We start from the raw sequence: 16,197 nt of genomic DNA on the forward strand, positions 1-16,197 counted from the left end.
CCAAGATCCTTTTCTGCCTCTGTACTGACAAGAAGGGAGTTCCCTGACCTGTAGGTATGGTGCCGGTTGTTCCTCTCCAGGTGCATCACTTTGCACTTGTCAGTGTTGAAACCCATCTTGTTCTCATCCGCCCACCCTTGTAACCTGTCTAGGTCCGATTGTAGCCTATTCCTTCCTTCTAGCGTGCCCACATCCCCCCACATCTTAATGTCATCAGCAAATTTGAACAGGGTGTTTTTTTCCCCCTCATCCAAATCACTGATGAAGATGTTGAACAGTGCGGGCCCGAGGACCAACCCCTGGGAGACCCCACTGCCCACATCCCCCCAGGTCGAAAATGACCCATCCACCACCACGCTCTGAGTGCGGCCCTCCAGGCAGTTGGCGACCCAGTTGACCGTGTGGGTGTCAGTACAACAGTCCCCCAGTTTCTTAATGAGAACAGGGTGAGAGACAGTGTTGAAAGCTTTCCAAAAGTCCAGGAAGACTATGTCCACTGCTACCCCTGCATCTAATGATTTGGTGACCTGGTCATAGAATGTCACCAGATTGGTCTGACAGGACCTGCCGCTAATGAACCTGTGTTGGTTGCCCCTACGCATGCAGTCCCCAGCTGGCCCCTCGTGAATATGTGCCAGAATAATTTTCTCAAAAAGCTTGCCCAGGATCGAGGTAAGACTAACTGGCCTATAGTTTCCCGGGTCCTCCTTCCTCCCCTTTTTGAAAATGGGAACCACACTGGCCCTCTTCCAGTCCTCTGGCACCACACCAGAACACCACAAGTGCTCATAAAGGCGTGCCAGGGGTCCTGCAATGACCTCAGCCAATTTCCTCAGCACTCGAGGGTGGAGATCGTCTGGACCAGCTGATTTGAATACATCCAGTCCCTCCAGAAGTTCCCTAACTAGTTCCCCACTAACCCTTGGCCTAGGTGCACCTCCCCTGGGGCTGAGGGGGCCCAGCGGGTGACTGTTCTGGTCACTGCTCAGGAAAATGGAGGCAAAGAAATCGTTAAATATGTTGGCTTTGTCGCTGGTGTGACGACCAAATTTCCTAATGTGTCTTGCAGGGGCCCCACATTACCCAGAACCTTCTTTTTGCCTCCTATGTATTTAAAAAAGGACTTCTTGTTGTCCTTGATCCAGGAAGCTAGTCCCAGTTCCAATACAATAGTGTAACTGGGAGCAGAATTTAGACTTCTGAGTCTACTTACAGTAATGTGAAGAAATATAAAATAATCTTGCAGTGTATGGGTCAGAATTTGATGTCAATTATACCAGTTAGTAGAGATCCAGGGTTAAAATACTTCAGAGAGAGAGAAGACTCCCACCTCATTTGTAAAATAAGAAGGTAGCAAGTAAAGTTGATTGTGATCAATTAAGCACACTATACAATTCATAAACAAGGAAGTGAATTTCAAGAAAATGGACAAAAGAAAACACTGCAGAATACATTATTAATTTTTCTCTCTCAACCCTCATCTTTTGCTTGCTAAACCCAATAACTCGAAGGATGAAACAAATTTTAAAAGGACACACTGCTTCTTTCAACACTAGATGGCATCAGTGCCCCTGGCATTAATGCCAACTAATCTTGCACTTGTCTTCTAAAGAATAATTAGCCATGATAAGCTGAATTCAGGTAAAAGGCAGGATAGATTTGCACCTTACAGACCCGTGATTCTCAACCAGGGTGCCACCACACCCTGGGGTGCTTGAGATCCTTTAAAGAGTCTGAGTGCCCCATGGTGCCACACAATGTTAGCACTGTTAGGTGTTCAAACATGATCCGCAAAATAGTCTGAGATTTCAAATAGGAATTCACAGCATTAAGTACATTCTGACCTGTTGTAACCCAAGTTCTCTGCAACAGAAGAATTGTTCTGTTGTTTTTTCTGTAGTCAAAAACAAGTGAAGACTAAGAGCTGGCATTTTCCAAGGGGTGCTTCAACTGTAAAGAGGGGTGCCTCAAGTCTACAAAGGTTGAGAATCACTGTTATAGACTAAGTAAAGCAGAGATTAATATTGTGAGGAGGCTAACATTTGACAATATCCATTCAACCTAATATGATGGCGATAAGCCATCCATCAGTGGAATACAATTAACACTTCTATTTTTTTGCAAATGAGATAAATTCCAAAATCTCTCTCTCTCTCTCTCTCAGACACCTTGTAAAGTAATGCACTCCAAGGCAACTTTTACAAAAAGCATCTTCAACAAAAGTTACGTAACTAAAATACACATAGCAGGTGCTTGCATGCACTTCTGCCTCATGCAAAAAGCCTAATGGATTCAACAGGTGATGTAATTCACGGTAGGGACGGACGTTCATTTGTAGTGATACAAAGTGTCTCAGCGTCTTCTGGCACCAGGAAAACATGGCACTATGGAGGCATATAGACATTCAATCCCTTTGGCCAGAGAGCTACGAAGTCACCTCAAAGGCCCTCTCCAGCCAGGTGATGACTTGGTGCTTCTCCTTTGTTCCCCCTGCCCTCACAGAAACTTGTTAAGTGAGGTAACTGGAGCTGTCTTGCTGCTGCTTCAGCTTCCAGGTGGCATCATCCCCTGCACTGTCACTCTCTGACCAGCTGTTGCTATCACTGGTAACCTGGCAGGGTGGCAACAACCGGTAGGGCTGCCTGCAAGGCCTCAGTAATACTGCTGCAGCTGCCACAGCATGGGCTCTTGCTGGCAAGAGCCTGTGCTCCGTCAGCCACAAGGCCATTTTGGGGGAGCCCTAACCCCATGGCCAAAACACTGGCTCTTTCTGGGCTTTTCACAGTGGCTGTCACACCAAAACACTGCGTAGCTGTGCGGGACCCTCTCCCTACCTAGTCCAGCTGATCTCTGCTGGCCACAGTGGCTGTGGTAGCAGCAGGGTCCCAAGCAGGGCTCCTTGACAGCTCACTACTGGACAGGCGACCAAGGAACTAACTGCTTTCCCTCCCAGGTTCCCCCTTGGAGGGGAAGAGAGACAGCAGTGGATGGTGGATGCTAGGGGTCCTAGAGACCCCTGTAGTGCTATTTGTAAACTGCACAGGTGTTATGCAGAGTGCTACAAAACCAGGAAGTTCCTCTTTGTAACCACTAGTATTTTGTAGAACTTAAAGCATCTTTGTAGTCCTATAAACAGCTTGAATGGCTATGTGCTTGCTTTCGGTTGCACTACCAAGGCATATTTAGCACTACCAACGTAATACTTGTCCATGGCCTTAGAGACTCTACAGAAGGTACCGTGACTATCCCATGAATATCCAAGAACACCAAAGAATATCTGATGTCTGGAAAATATGCCTTACAGTGAGAAAAGTGCAGCTGATTCCATTTACTTTATCCAAGAGAAGGTTAAGAAATGCCTTGATCACAGGCTAAAAGTACTGTCATGGAGAAGAATTTCTGGTTATATACAGCTCTTTGTTCTTGCAGGGAAAAAAAGCACAATAAGGGTTTATGCCTGAAAGCTAAGGTGATAAAATTCAGATTTTAGGTGCAATTTTTTAATAGAGAGGACAATTATTGTGACCAGTGCTAAGCAGCACAATAGTTTATGAACATGCCATCAGGGAGTTGTCTGTCTCTACCTGGCTTGAATCTTTATGCCCCTGCAATAATCCCATGCATGACTTTCACATCTCTACATTTTGTCAGTGGGAGTCAATGAAAGTTTGCTTTGACTGCAGCCTCGCCAGAAGTGAGCACATATTTTTTCAACTAACACTTGTTGCTATAGGACAATCAAAGATAATTCTTACACTGGATTTCTGGGAAGAACAGAAGTAAACTTTGCTGTCATTAACTTTGAAACTCTCACATAACTCACCCGATTAAGAAAAGTCAAATACTGTACAGCGTGAGGCAGCCTTTAGATATGTAATGGCACTAAATCATCATGATTAAAAATTAATTCAAGATTTTTAACTAATGACCATGGTAAATCCTCATATAACAATCCTCCAATAGTATTTTGGGCCCAGTCCTAATCTTTTTAAAGTTAATTGAAGTTTTTGCGCTGCGTTCAATGGAGGCAAAATTGGGCACCCAATGTACCCAATTCAAATACATTTTGAATTATTTTAATGATGTTTTAAAAGCATGTAGTTATATCTTGGACCAATTTTAATCTATTTCCTAGGATGGTCAAAATTTTGTGCCGGTTGTTCTTAAATTATAAATAATTAAAGGCGCAATATAAATCACTTCTATATCTAAGGACCTGACATGTTTAGTGCAAGTGATATTAACTCCACCTTGAATTTCTAGGGGCATATATTTCCAGCTTCTGAAATGTTGGGTTTTATGTTTACAATCTCTGAATTTCAATTTGTTGGAGCTACACATACATACGCATGCATGCACGCACACTTTACTGAATAACATTTTCTGTGAATTTACTCATAAGAAGTGATGAACAGACACTCCTGGATTCAGAAGTACTTTCTTATATACACAACAGATATGGTGTAGCCACAGCAATGTAAACTTCTGCACACCACTGCACCAAGTCTGCCAGGCTTTACTTGGCCAACAAGACTCAAACTTTAGCAGGTTGATTCTTCTCTAGCTTTGAGAGCTCAGTCTCCCTGCTTATTTAACTCTTGTGCTCTCTTCTGTGTTAGCTTTCTCTACTGGAAACTGGACTGTGATCACCAATTAATTTTGTATAGGCTGACTAACAGCTACCAGGCAGTAGCAAATTTTACTTGTTACCTGTTTGTGTTAGGTATCAACAAGCAACGTGGACATCAAAATTTCTTTATCTTTCTACCAATCCCGCCTCAATCTACCTTGCAAAATACATTATAAGGTACACAGACACAGAGATCATTGTTCTTTCTTTAGCTCCATATTCATCAAAGAGAGCGGAAGAGACATATAATGACAACCCACCCTCAAAAAACCCAAAAACATACCCAGACACTTTGGTTCCTTCCAGTCCCACTGAGAGTTTCCTTGACAGATGAGTTTGGCATTTCCTTCCAGTTCAAAGCCCTCGTTACAGGTCACAAAACACACAGTCTTGTAGGAGATATCACTCGATGAACAATTAATATGTCCATTATCAGGCCCATGAAGTTTTGAACATTTTCGTACTGCAAAGCGTAAAACAAGTATATTTTAAGTTTTAAACCATCAGAAGGATACCACAATAAGCCATCAGAAGGATACCACAATAAGCTTAAACATCACTTGAAAAGGCCTTTTTCATGGAGGTGAATACATTAAAAACAACACACTGGTAATTCAGGTTAATACAGGTTTTCAAAAGTGACGAGTAAATTTAGCTGGGGCAATTTTCAAAGGTCTGGGACACTTTGAAAAGGCCTAAGTTAGGCACCCAAAAATCAGAGATCACTACAAAATCCAGGTGTTCAGTAAGGTTCCCTGTTTAAGGCTATACAAGTAAGACAATGTGTTTAGTTTGCTGGGGGAGTGATGCTCACTGGGGAGAATACGTTAGTTTTGGCTGAGTATAATACTTTTTGTTCTTGCTGAATTTCTAATACTATACCCTAACATAAATTACCTAGATCAGGGGTGTCAAATTAACTTGATTCTGCAAGCTAGATGTGTGGCCTGGAAGCAGTCTACCGACTGGATAAACAACACGGAGCCAGCCCCACAGACCAGATCAGGTGAAGGCATGACACCCCCATCACTCCCCCTCCATACTAAATCCAGCACCCAGAGGAACCTGCTCTGGCCAAATTGGGACATGAGCTGCATGCAGCTCCCGCACTAGCTATATTGGGATGTGAACCACATGCAACACTCACAGCATATATGGTCGGGGTGGATGCTGCATGCACAACAGGTCCCAGACTGGCTCAAGCTGGTGCTTCATGAGGCACAGACCAGCCAGAGAGGACATCAGATCCAGCATGCAGGACACTCACAGAGCCTACCAGATCCACTGCCTGCTCTGGCCAGTTCAGGACAGCACTGCACGCAATGCCTCCCCTGTGACCCATGATCCCTGGACCAGCTGGAACAGGTACCACATGCAGCTTGCATCTCAGATTGGCCAAAGCCACAGGCACTAGATTTGACACATCAGGCTGAGGAGGTCCCAGACTGTCACTGCATGGGGCTAGCACCCAGGACTGGTTGATGTGGCTTTCCAGGCTGGATTCAGTCTGCAGTCTGTACGTTTTCCTGCCTCCCTACCCGTCCCCCTGACCTAGATAGATTAAAATCAACTCTGTAAGAACTTGCAACCTTAATGTACTGCATCAGTCTTTTCTAATGAATGAAGTAGCAGTACAAATAAACAGCAACAACTGGATAAAAATGATGTAGACTGTCATTCTCCAGAATGACGGAGACTGTTATCTTTTAATAGCTAGACCCTTTTCTGTGTCTTTCTACTGACTGCAATGGTGAAGGGTTGAGCCTTTAATGGAATATGACTGCAGAGTCTGGGGTGAGTTTTTATTCTGTGGTTAAGAAAGTTGATTTCACCAGCTAACCCCCCGCCAGCGTAGGAGGCAAACCACTCACTTTCTTTCCAAATATATTTCAGACTTAAGCCAACTTGGCAGCAATCTTTTCTCTTCTCAGTAGTTGTTTATTACACATATTGATGAGAAAGTACATCTATATAACTGCACATGTTGGCCCAACAGATTGCATGTCTTCTTAAAACCAATCAGTGAACAAAGTTCCTCAGTTATTAACCAAACGAAAACCAGATGTAAAAATCTTAAGGAATATAAATGACATAAAGATAAATATATATAAAAAAATTATTTTTGAAAGAGACTGATATTAAAATGTTGGGGTGTGGGAAATAAAGCTATTTACCAATGGATAAGGAATGCCAATCCAGTACTGCCAACATTTTATGGATAATGTTGAAAGTTCAGCTGCAGGATATTGCTTTCCTTTTTCTCCCCTCACAGATACACATGCTGGTATCAGAGAGATATGGAAACTTACTAGTCCATTAGGTTTCTAGTAAATGAAAGAAAGGACTGCACTTCACATCCATTTTCTATTACTCTTTACCTTACTGCACTGAGAAGGGTACACCTACCACAATTCTGGTGCAAACTGATGTAGTAGTGTACTACAGTATACTATTTTCATACTTGTAGGGTAGCAACTCTCAGCCTTTTGAGACTTAAGGCACCTCTCCACAACTTTTGTGAATTATGTGGCACCCCATTTCAAAAACTAATTTATCACAGTGCTTCCCCCCTTGCTCAGGAGCAAGGCAGTGTAGGAAGGGGATGAGGAGGAGTGGCTGGGAAGGGATGAGCCTGTGTTTACCTGTTTGCACCTTGAGGCATCCTTCAAAGGATCTCACAGAACCTTGAAATATTGCAACAGCTCAGTTGAGAATCAGTGTATCGTGGTTTCTTCTGTGGCCAAAGTTGTAGCACGTGGGTTTTGGCAGAGTATAGAATGAGGCATGGCTGACGGAGCCTAGATAAATGTAGGAGCACTGGGGAAATGTTCGTCAGGCAACCATCGCTACAAATCATGTAGCATGCCATGTGTCCATTTCTACCTCTCATCAGGTCTGGTCATCAGCTGGCATGAAAGAAGTATGTAGGCAGGGGAACTGGACACATGACACATTTATTAACGCGCCTTCCCCCAGAAGAACATTCTTTTGTCAGGTCATAAATTAGGCATTTTTTCACAAACATGAAATATCCCCATGAATTCAAATAAAAATATTCTGTTGGCATCACAATTATAAATATATTTCCTGAATCCAACAGTCATTTTGCTATTTGGATACTGTCTTGTTTTCTATCAGCCACTACTAGTTACTGAAGGTGTTCTAATGAGTCTAAGCATCACTTATCACACACAACACATTTCAGCTAGCAAAGCAAACGCACCAAAATGCTTGAATGTTTACCGCCAAAATGAGCAGCCTGTAAAGGGATTAGAATCCTTTCACTGTCCTTTCCTAATTTATATGATAAAATACTGCTGGGATTAACATGACAGCCATGAACCGAGCCCTTTGATCTTGTTCTCTTTTATAGTGTGGTTTACTGTATGAATGAAGAAAAGCAGACACCACATATGCTAAGGCTGTCTCTTTTTTAATACAGAAACTTCAGCATGATTCACTGTAGCAGAAAAAACTTAAAAGGATATCCTTGGATGCTTCAAAGGAAATTAAGACAACATGACGATAACAGCTCAAGGCAGAGAACTAACCTTTTTGCCACTCTCTTGAAAAGTCAAATTATTCATTGAAAGGAAAACATAAAACCTTGAAGAAAAAAATAAGGTGACCTCCCTCAGACAACAAACAATAGACAAAATATCCTTTCATTTCCCCAAAAGGGATTTCTATGCTTTCCATGTGCTAGATTCCTTGTCTTCTCTGTGCAGTCTACAGCAGTGTAGATTGTTCAAGAGCAAATGGATTAGCCATTCCTTTACCCTCTCATGGCAAGCACATGCCAGATGTATCATTCCTCAGACTACTTTGTAAAAGAACTTCTATCATGAACATATGATCTCCCAACACCCTCGTGCACACACAGCTGGATTGCCAAACTATTTCATCAGCACTCAGTTTGTTGGAAAGACATGGCCATACTCCACTCTCAAACTTACTTCCTCATCCTCCTTCTGGAGGTTACTGGAATTTGATTAAGTTCTGCAACCCTTGTGAAGGAATTTGCTAGGTAGGATAAGGTAGGCTACCAGGTGAGTATGGCCTCAGGAGTGGCTGCTCTCTAGCTCTGTCACTTACCCTTGGCTGTACCACTCACCTTGTCCCCCACCTTGTGACTGATGTGCATATACCAGCCACTATGGGGCAGATGCCAACTATATGGAGACTGGGGAAACACTGTTAGTTTCCTTGTCCCTATGCAGGGGAGAAAGGCAGTTTCAGTACATGAGTAGACCGCTTGAAAGAGGTCAGATTCAGCTTCCTTTCAAGAACTGCACAGTTCTCTAGTGTGCTCTGCATATGCATTAATGCCACTGGAGTGGAGTTAGGTCACACCAAAAAGAAAGTACAATACTCTTCTGTACATAATACAGACCTTCTAGAGCTGTTCTAGAGAAATGCCTTTATTCACACCCCTCCCCGTTTCTGACTGTGCTTCCTGGGCCTGCTGTTTCTTTCCTTTCCGGTTGCCATTCCCTTGCACACAGCATCAGGGAAATTGTCAGTCTCTCCCCAGTGGAACTGCCCTCAAAGTTCTTCTGGGACAATAAACAGGACCCAGAGTTTCCCCATCTGTTTTTTTCATTTCCATAATAAGCCCCAAACTACAAATCAGAAACTTGCGAGGCAGATTCGTCTTGCGTGTTTCTGCCACCAAATTCCAATGTCAACATTCATCTGTGCCAACATGACTCCCACATGGAGGTTCTGACAAACCAACACTGCAAAGACCTCACATCGTGTAGTACATGTGCTTGCAGGACAGGGATGCAAGAGAGGATAGAATGGACCTTTTCCAAGTGTTTGATTATAGAAAATATCACTCCGCATTTTTTTCCTGAGGGTTTTCTTCCTCTATTTTAGTAAACTGGAAAACAAAATGCACATCATGGGGATTCCCTTTTAAATATTCTATCACTTGAGGTTTAGAGTGAACTGACCATAAACCAGCAAAAGTAAGACAAAAAGCAGCCCCAAACATCATAAAAAAGACAACTCATGTCAAAAGATATTTCTAAACAAATGTCATTCCTACCTCTGCAAGTGGCTTCTGAACCAGACCACAGGCCACTTGGCTGACAAAGTCGTATGCTGCTTCCCACTAGATCAAACCCTGCTTTGCATCGGATTCCACAGGCAGCATTGAAGTAGTTGTTGCAGACGTTCTGGATAAAGTAGCCATTTTCAGGGGGCTTCAGTTCAGGGCAGTGGACAACTAATCAATTATAGAAGCACAGGGTTAGAGGTGATGGGTGGAATCCAGCTGCTAAATTAAGGAAAGCATCCTTGTTATTTCCAACTTGTATGGCTGCTTAGATCTGGAATTTTTTTTATATTACAGCATCCAGGCTTTTAAGTGAATGTACAGTAAAATCCACTTATGCCTTGATATTTCATTCACAGTGAAATAGACAACAACAATAAGAATGTCTGGGTCTAAGTGTCATTCTGTGCCTTACATGGCTATTCATGATCTCTACTGGAAAGACTTACCTTCACAGGTTTGTCCTGCAGCACGATACCCCTCTCTACAGACACAGTCCTCAGTGGAGGTACTTCCAGGTGGAGAAGTATGGTTCTCATCAGGACATGAGATGCAAGTGTTAATTCCACCTGGTGAGCCTTCCGGCTTGTAAGTTCCTGATGGGCAAGCTATCCAAGAAAGGAGGAGACTTTTAGAAGAAAAGGATGAGACTCCAGAGTTTTTGAAAATACACTGGACTACCAATTTGCATAAGAATATTTTTAAATACATACGTCCATCTCAGAAAGTAAAGAGATCTGAATATATCCATGGTCCATGGTTTGCATCACGTACCAATTGCTTTGCTTTCTGCTTCTTCCTTCTAGGGATATAACATTCAAGGTAGGGACCCTGTCTCCCACATATATCTGTAAAGTTTTTAGGACATATCCAAAGCTCACTGGCTGGGGCACAAGGATGGTACAATTTCACAATTGTTTTATGTTTGTATAACTACACTGGCTTCAGTGTCATGCCTGATTTACACTTGTATAAATTATTTCAGAATCATGCCTCAGGTTTCCAAAAACATGTCAACATTATGCTCAGGCTCAATACATAAGAATTACTGATATATTATTGTGCAAGGAAAAACTTACATCTGGGATCCTGATTTGTATTTCATTCTATGACATATAAAAGATATATTATATAACTAGCTATAAATACAATGCGAATCAGAGCCCATGGAGCAACTAATCAAAACAATTATTCTCCAAAACCTTTAAAGTAATTTATACGCTACTCAAGAGTTTTAACTGTGTGCATATGTATGGAAGAGATTTACCAAAGACACCTTAAAGCAATAAGACCAGCAATAGGAGAATTCCAGCAATTAGGGCACTAGAGTTCAATTCCCAACACTGTCACCAATTTCCTGTGTGACCTTGTCAAATCACTAGGTCCCCTTGTGCCTTTGTTTCCAATCTGTAAGAAAATTATAGCACTTCCCTAGTTAAAAGGTGGTGCTGAGGACAAATGCATTAAAATATGAGCTGCTCAGATAGTACAGTAATGGAGAAACAAATAATCACCGTAGGTAGAATATAAAAACAATGATACTTAAGACATTACTTAGGATCAAAGGAAAGTAGGCCTGGAAGGGTGCCTGTACACGAGAGCAGAGGTTGCTCTAACACACGATAATTACAGAGCATTGGAGCAGACTTGATTAATCGAGTCTGCTGGAGAGGGGTAATTACTGCACTCCAGCAGCCTCCCACATCTCATGTATCAATAGCAGTGGAGGTGCTTGAAGTAAAGCTTGTGAAACGAGCTTTAGTTCAAGCATCCCCACCACTATTTTGAAGCATAGGGACACTGATGCACAAAATGCTGTGGTGCTTTAGTTCGCCCTAATTAAAATGCCACTCCCTTCACTTCTCTTGATTTGCAATACAACCCAGCATGCTGTTGTTCTTTTTTGCAACAAGAGCACACTGCTAGCTCCCATTCAGTTTAAGGTTCACTGTAATCCCTCTGTAATCTCATTGTACTCATCACCTGTGAAGACTGAAGTAAATAAGACATTAAATATTTCAGGCTTTTCTCTAGCCAGGCTGGTCTCCTGTTGCACTTTCCATTCTTCCATCATATAAGGATAGCTGCTCCTGCACCTTTAAGAGGCCATTCTTGAAACAGCATGTCTCAGCTGGTGGGTTGCACCCCAAAAGTGAGCCTAGAATATTTGAAAGGGTCGTAAGCAGGTCCCCAGAAAAACCCATGAAAGCACGGGTTTCCCCTTGCAGGCTAGCAGCGTTCTAATCCTTGCTCAAAGCGGGACCATCCTCAACTAGATCATACCAGCCAAGGCTTTGTCTAGCCAGGTCTCAAAAATCTCCAAGAATGGAGAGACCTCAACCTATCTGGGTAATGTGTTCCAGTGCTTTACTACCTTCCTCGTGAGAAAGTTTTTCCTAATATCTAACCTAAACTTCCCTTGCTGCAACTTGAAACCACTGCTCCTTGTTCTGTCATATGCTAACACTGAGAACAGTCTAGTGCCATCCTCTTTGGAACTGCACTTCATCTTATTAAGCTAAAGAGGTCCCTACTCTCCTCCCACACAGCAAAAAACCCTTACTTCTAGATACAGCCATTCTTTGAACTCACACTTAAAAAACGAAACCCTCTCAATTCCTGTAATCTCCAAACTACATAAGAGAGCACCGAGTAAAAACTGACCCAGAGGGTTAGGCCCGGGTGCCTGGTGGTGGTGTCAAGGGTGGGGGCGAGGGTGAGGCTGGGGCAGGAGGGGCAACCCCCAGCACTGTAACACCCTTGTGCTCCAGCCAGGCCCAGACACAGTCAACACGTGCATTTGAGCGCAAGTAAGTACTCTGTTGTAGGATAGTAATTGTCAGCCAGTACTGTCCTACAGCGGACTTAATTAGTTTACTGTGCACGTGTAGACTGTGACGCTTTATTGAGAAACTAATTGGTCAACTCTAGAGTAAATCGCAACTGTATATGTGCCCAGAAAGTCTATGTACAAATCTCAGGTCAGTTTAGTATAAATCCTTCTGTGCTGGCTGCATACAGTAATTACTATGTGTGGCAGGGCACTGTTGGTGCCTGCCACTTTAAGGGCTGGGTCAGGCATCCAGCAGGTGCCTGATGGCAGCAGCCATTTCAAGAACCTAGTACATAAAGGCTGCAGTCTGTTGCTGCCAGCCAGGCAGAAACATTGCCTAGCTGAGCTGCAGCAGGAACAACCCTGGAGGTAAAGGCTTAAGGGGATGGATAGGAGGCTTTTAAGGGGATGGATAGGAGGCTCTTGGTCCTGGGCACGACCTAAAACTGCACCCTGCCAGGGATGGATGGCCTGGTGGGGCTCCAAGTGGTGTGAAAGCCTCCTTGAAATACCAGGCCAATTACCTCCCCAGTGAAAGGCGGTTCGGGGCACCTTAACCCCAGCTCCCACATCCTAGTGGTAACCTGGCAAGGAGGTCGGCAGGACCCAAAGGAGTCCAGAGGAGGGAAAGGTGCTCAGAGCAAATGAGGGGCAAGGAGCCCAGAGTTTGGGAAGGGGCGTGGAGCCTAGCAAGGGGAGTACAGCCTAGTGAGAGGCAAGGAGCCCAGAGGCTAGGAGCCCTGACTCTGTGTGTGTGGGGCATGCAGCCCATTATAAGTGAGGGGCATGGAGCCCAATGAGAGAGGTCAGTTAGGGGCCAGGATATGGTTACAACATGTGGATGCCATCTGCGAGACTTGGGCTGCGGTGTCGGGGAGAAACAGAGCTGCAGATAGCATCCCCTGGTATTGGGGCAGTCTCCCGTATTATACCAAAAGTTTATGGAAACAACAAAGTTGTGGGAGGCGAGACTGGGCAGATTGCCCATAGAAACAGCTGGGCGGGCCAGCAGGAGATCTGGCCCCCCTGAGCTTGCCCCCTGTTACACTATACTAGTATTTTAATCTTCTAGTAGGAAAGCCTTCTGCACTATAAAAATGCAAACTTAAAACTACAGCAATTTTACTGAACATTTAGAGTAGAATGTATTGCACCTGGTTGACAACCAAAGTGCAACTTGAGATGAACTCTGTTCATTAGATAAAACAGGATTCTACCCTCAGAGTACAGAATATAGACTTTTTAAATGGAAAATAAAGTTAGTGACAAATTAAAAATCAAACTGGTAAAACATGACATTCCAGAAAATCAGGAATGTGGAGCACAGTGCACGAGTTCCAGTGGATTTTAATGTCTGAGATACAGCAAAAGATCCTCTTCTACAGCATGAGGCCAATGTTTTTCATTTGAATGTATGAATACAAATTTGATGGATGGGTAATTTTGCTGTAAAAAATTCAAATCTACAGAACGCCTGAGAGAACCCAGATCTGATTTCCTTCTAATTACACCAGTGCAGTCTAGTACCATCAATGGAGCTGTTCCTGATTTATCCCAGAGTAAGGGAGAGAGGAGAAGCTTAATATACTTAAGAGATGAATTTGATAGATTGTGTCTTTTTAAAAAATGCATAATTTCTTCAACTAAACTAAATTACAATTAGTAAGTAATCCCTGCCACTAACTGTACTTCCCATACTTCATGCTAATAAATATTCAGATTAAGGGTTTATCCTTTGCCAGGTTGACAGCAGCTTGCTTTGTACTGTCCTGTAGGATACCTCCTGCTACAGTCACTCTTCTGTCCAAATTGAGCCTGTGTTCTATTAAATATAAGTAACTGAGATGGAGATAATTATCTATATAATTTCAACTCGTTCTTGCATTCTAAATAAAATGCTATTATTATTATTATTATTATTGTTCCAATACATTAATGTGTTAAATGTCAAATCCTGCTCTCACAGACACTGACAAAGCTCTCCAAATGATTCTTCGCTATAGCCCCACATTTATGTCAGTGTAACTAATAACAAAATGGGTTACATCAGCTATCAGGCACTGTATAGAAGCAAAGAATCTGGCTCAGAATAGACATGGCTTATCCATTTGTTAACAGCTGTGTGAACTACTTGAAGAATTTTAAATAGTGATAACCAATTTTAGACTTTGTTTATTTTTTTTTTTAAAGAACCCACTGCATATTAGACAACTGCACACTGTCAAAGTTGACAGCTACTAAAACTCTTTTTTTTTCTTTAGGGTTTGAACTGCTGATAATGTTTAAAGGCCCCTATATATCTTTTTGCGCTACGGTACCCCAAGATCCTCCTTGTGCCTTAGCAAATGCAAAAAAAGAGGCAAAACCTTCTAGACTAATAAATGCTACTGTGTTATTAATGCAAGTGAGCTGGCAAATGCTGTAGCAGGCTTATTTATCTTAACTCCTCTGCTTTGAAGTCATTCACATTTTAAATTGCATTTTGACATCACTGGATGGGCCTGACTTTTTACATTAAGCTTAGAGATTGTACTAAGTCGAAGTCATAACTTCCATGAGAGAGAGGATATTAATTGGTTACAGTGAATCATAATTTGCTAGCATTTCCATACTTTTATTTGCATTCCTAGCTGTGACATGGTAGTATAGCTTTAGAATTTTATCATCCAAGCCCTCAACACATTCAACAGACGACAGCAAAGGCAATGTATGCCTATGGGGCTGTACTCCTACTGGCAATGGGTCTGCATATGATATATTGCCTGTCACACAAAATGCACTTGTTGAGGGCATAAATAATCTGTTCAAGTTCAGGACAACCAGATCTTGGGGCACATGCCAGCTTCTCAGAAATCTTTAGAGGCCTATCCTATTGGTCCTCATTAATTGCCCTGAAATTTGTAATCGACTGCTGTCTGGCTCCTTTAAAGGAGTAATAGCTAGATAGGGCAGTGAAACTGATAACAGACTGCCTGAGCATGCACACATTGAGGGGCACGTCTTGTGTGCCTTATCTCATGTTGCCACCCTACCCTTCCTTCTCCATTAGTCCTGTTTTCTGTTTCTTCATTTATGGTTTCTGTGTTTTATCTCACAAAAGGCAGTTAACTGGAATGGATATCATGTCCCTTTTGAGTATTTTTGAAAAATTATAATGGAAAAAAAATCATTGTCAGAGTTTGTAATCTGCCTTTCTGCACTCTGGAATATATAGTCCTGTCAAGAACAACCCAGCTAGAAGCATGCTAGAATTACAATAAATATGCAAGAGAAGTGGATTTGTTTAAACATTTAATATATGGGACTTGTAGTAAGATTGCAAAGGAAAATATATGGCATGTCTGTAAGTCCAAGGATCAGAAGAGGATTTGTACTAAATCTCAGCATGTTCTGTAGCTCTTTAATATTTCCTGTTATACTCCACATGTGCTCTGCATTAATTTCAGACACAGATGAATCAATTCACCAGTTTGTCCTTTCGGGCAGTGTTTTTCAACCCATGGGTCATCACCCAAAAGCAGGTCACAAGAATATATGAAAGGGTCATGAACAAACTTTAAAAATGGATTCTCCTTTAAAAGAGAAAAACATGAGAAACTGTGGGTTTTCCCTTGCAGGTTGAAGGAGTTCCAGCCTGTAAGGGGCTGCTTGGAGCCCTCATGCCCCACACAT

At 42.5% G+C, this 16,197-nt stretch overlaps 1 protein-coding gene across 1 annotated transcript in view; it reads right to left on the minus strand.

Annotated features, from left to right (window-relative positions):
- The window catches only part of SVEP1 (sushi, von Willebrand factor type A, EGF and pentraxin domain containing 1), a gene marked incomplete at its 5' end in the record, with an annotated part of 177,639 nt that overhangs the window by 106,558 nt on the left and 54,884 nt on the right, over positions 1–16,197 (minus strand). The window contains 3 exons of the mRNA XM_019554729.1: positions 4,914–5,093; positions 9,684–9,863; positions 10,142–10,300. Of these exons, the coding sequence (XP_019410274.1) occupies positions 4,914–5,093; positions 9,684–9,863; positions 10,142–10,300 (519 nt within the window). The remainder of the gene's footprint in view (positions 1–4,913; positions 5,094–9,683; positions 9,864–10,141; positions 10,301–16,197) is intronic.

The sequence above is a fragment of the Crocodylus porosus genome, unplaced genomic scaffold (assembly GCF_001723895.1).
Source record: "Crocodylus porosus isolate Cpor-Errol unplaced genomic scaffold, CroPor_comp1, whole genome shotgun sequence".
NCBI classification, from domain to species: domain Eukaryota; kingdom Metazoa; phylum Chordata; order Crocodylia; family Crocodylidae; genus Crocodylus; species Crocodylus porosus.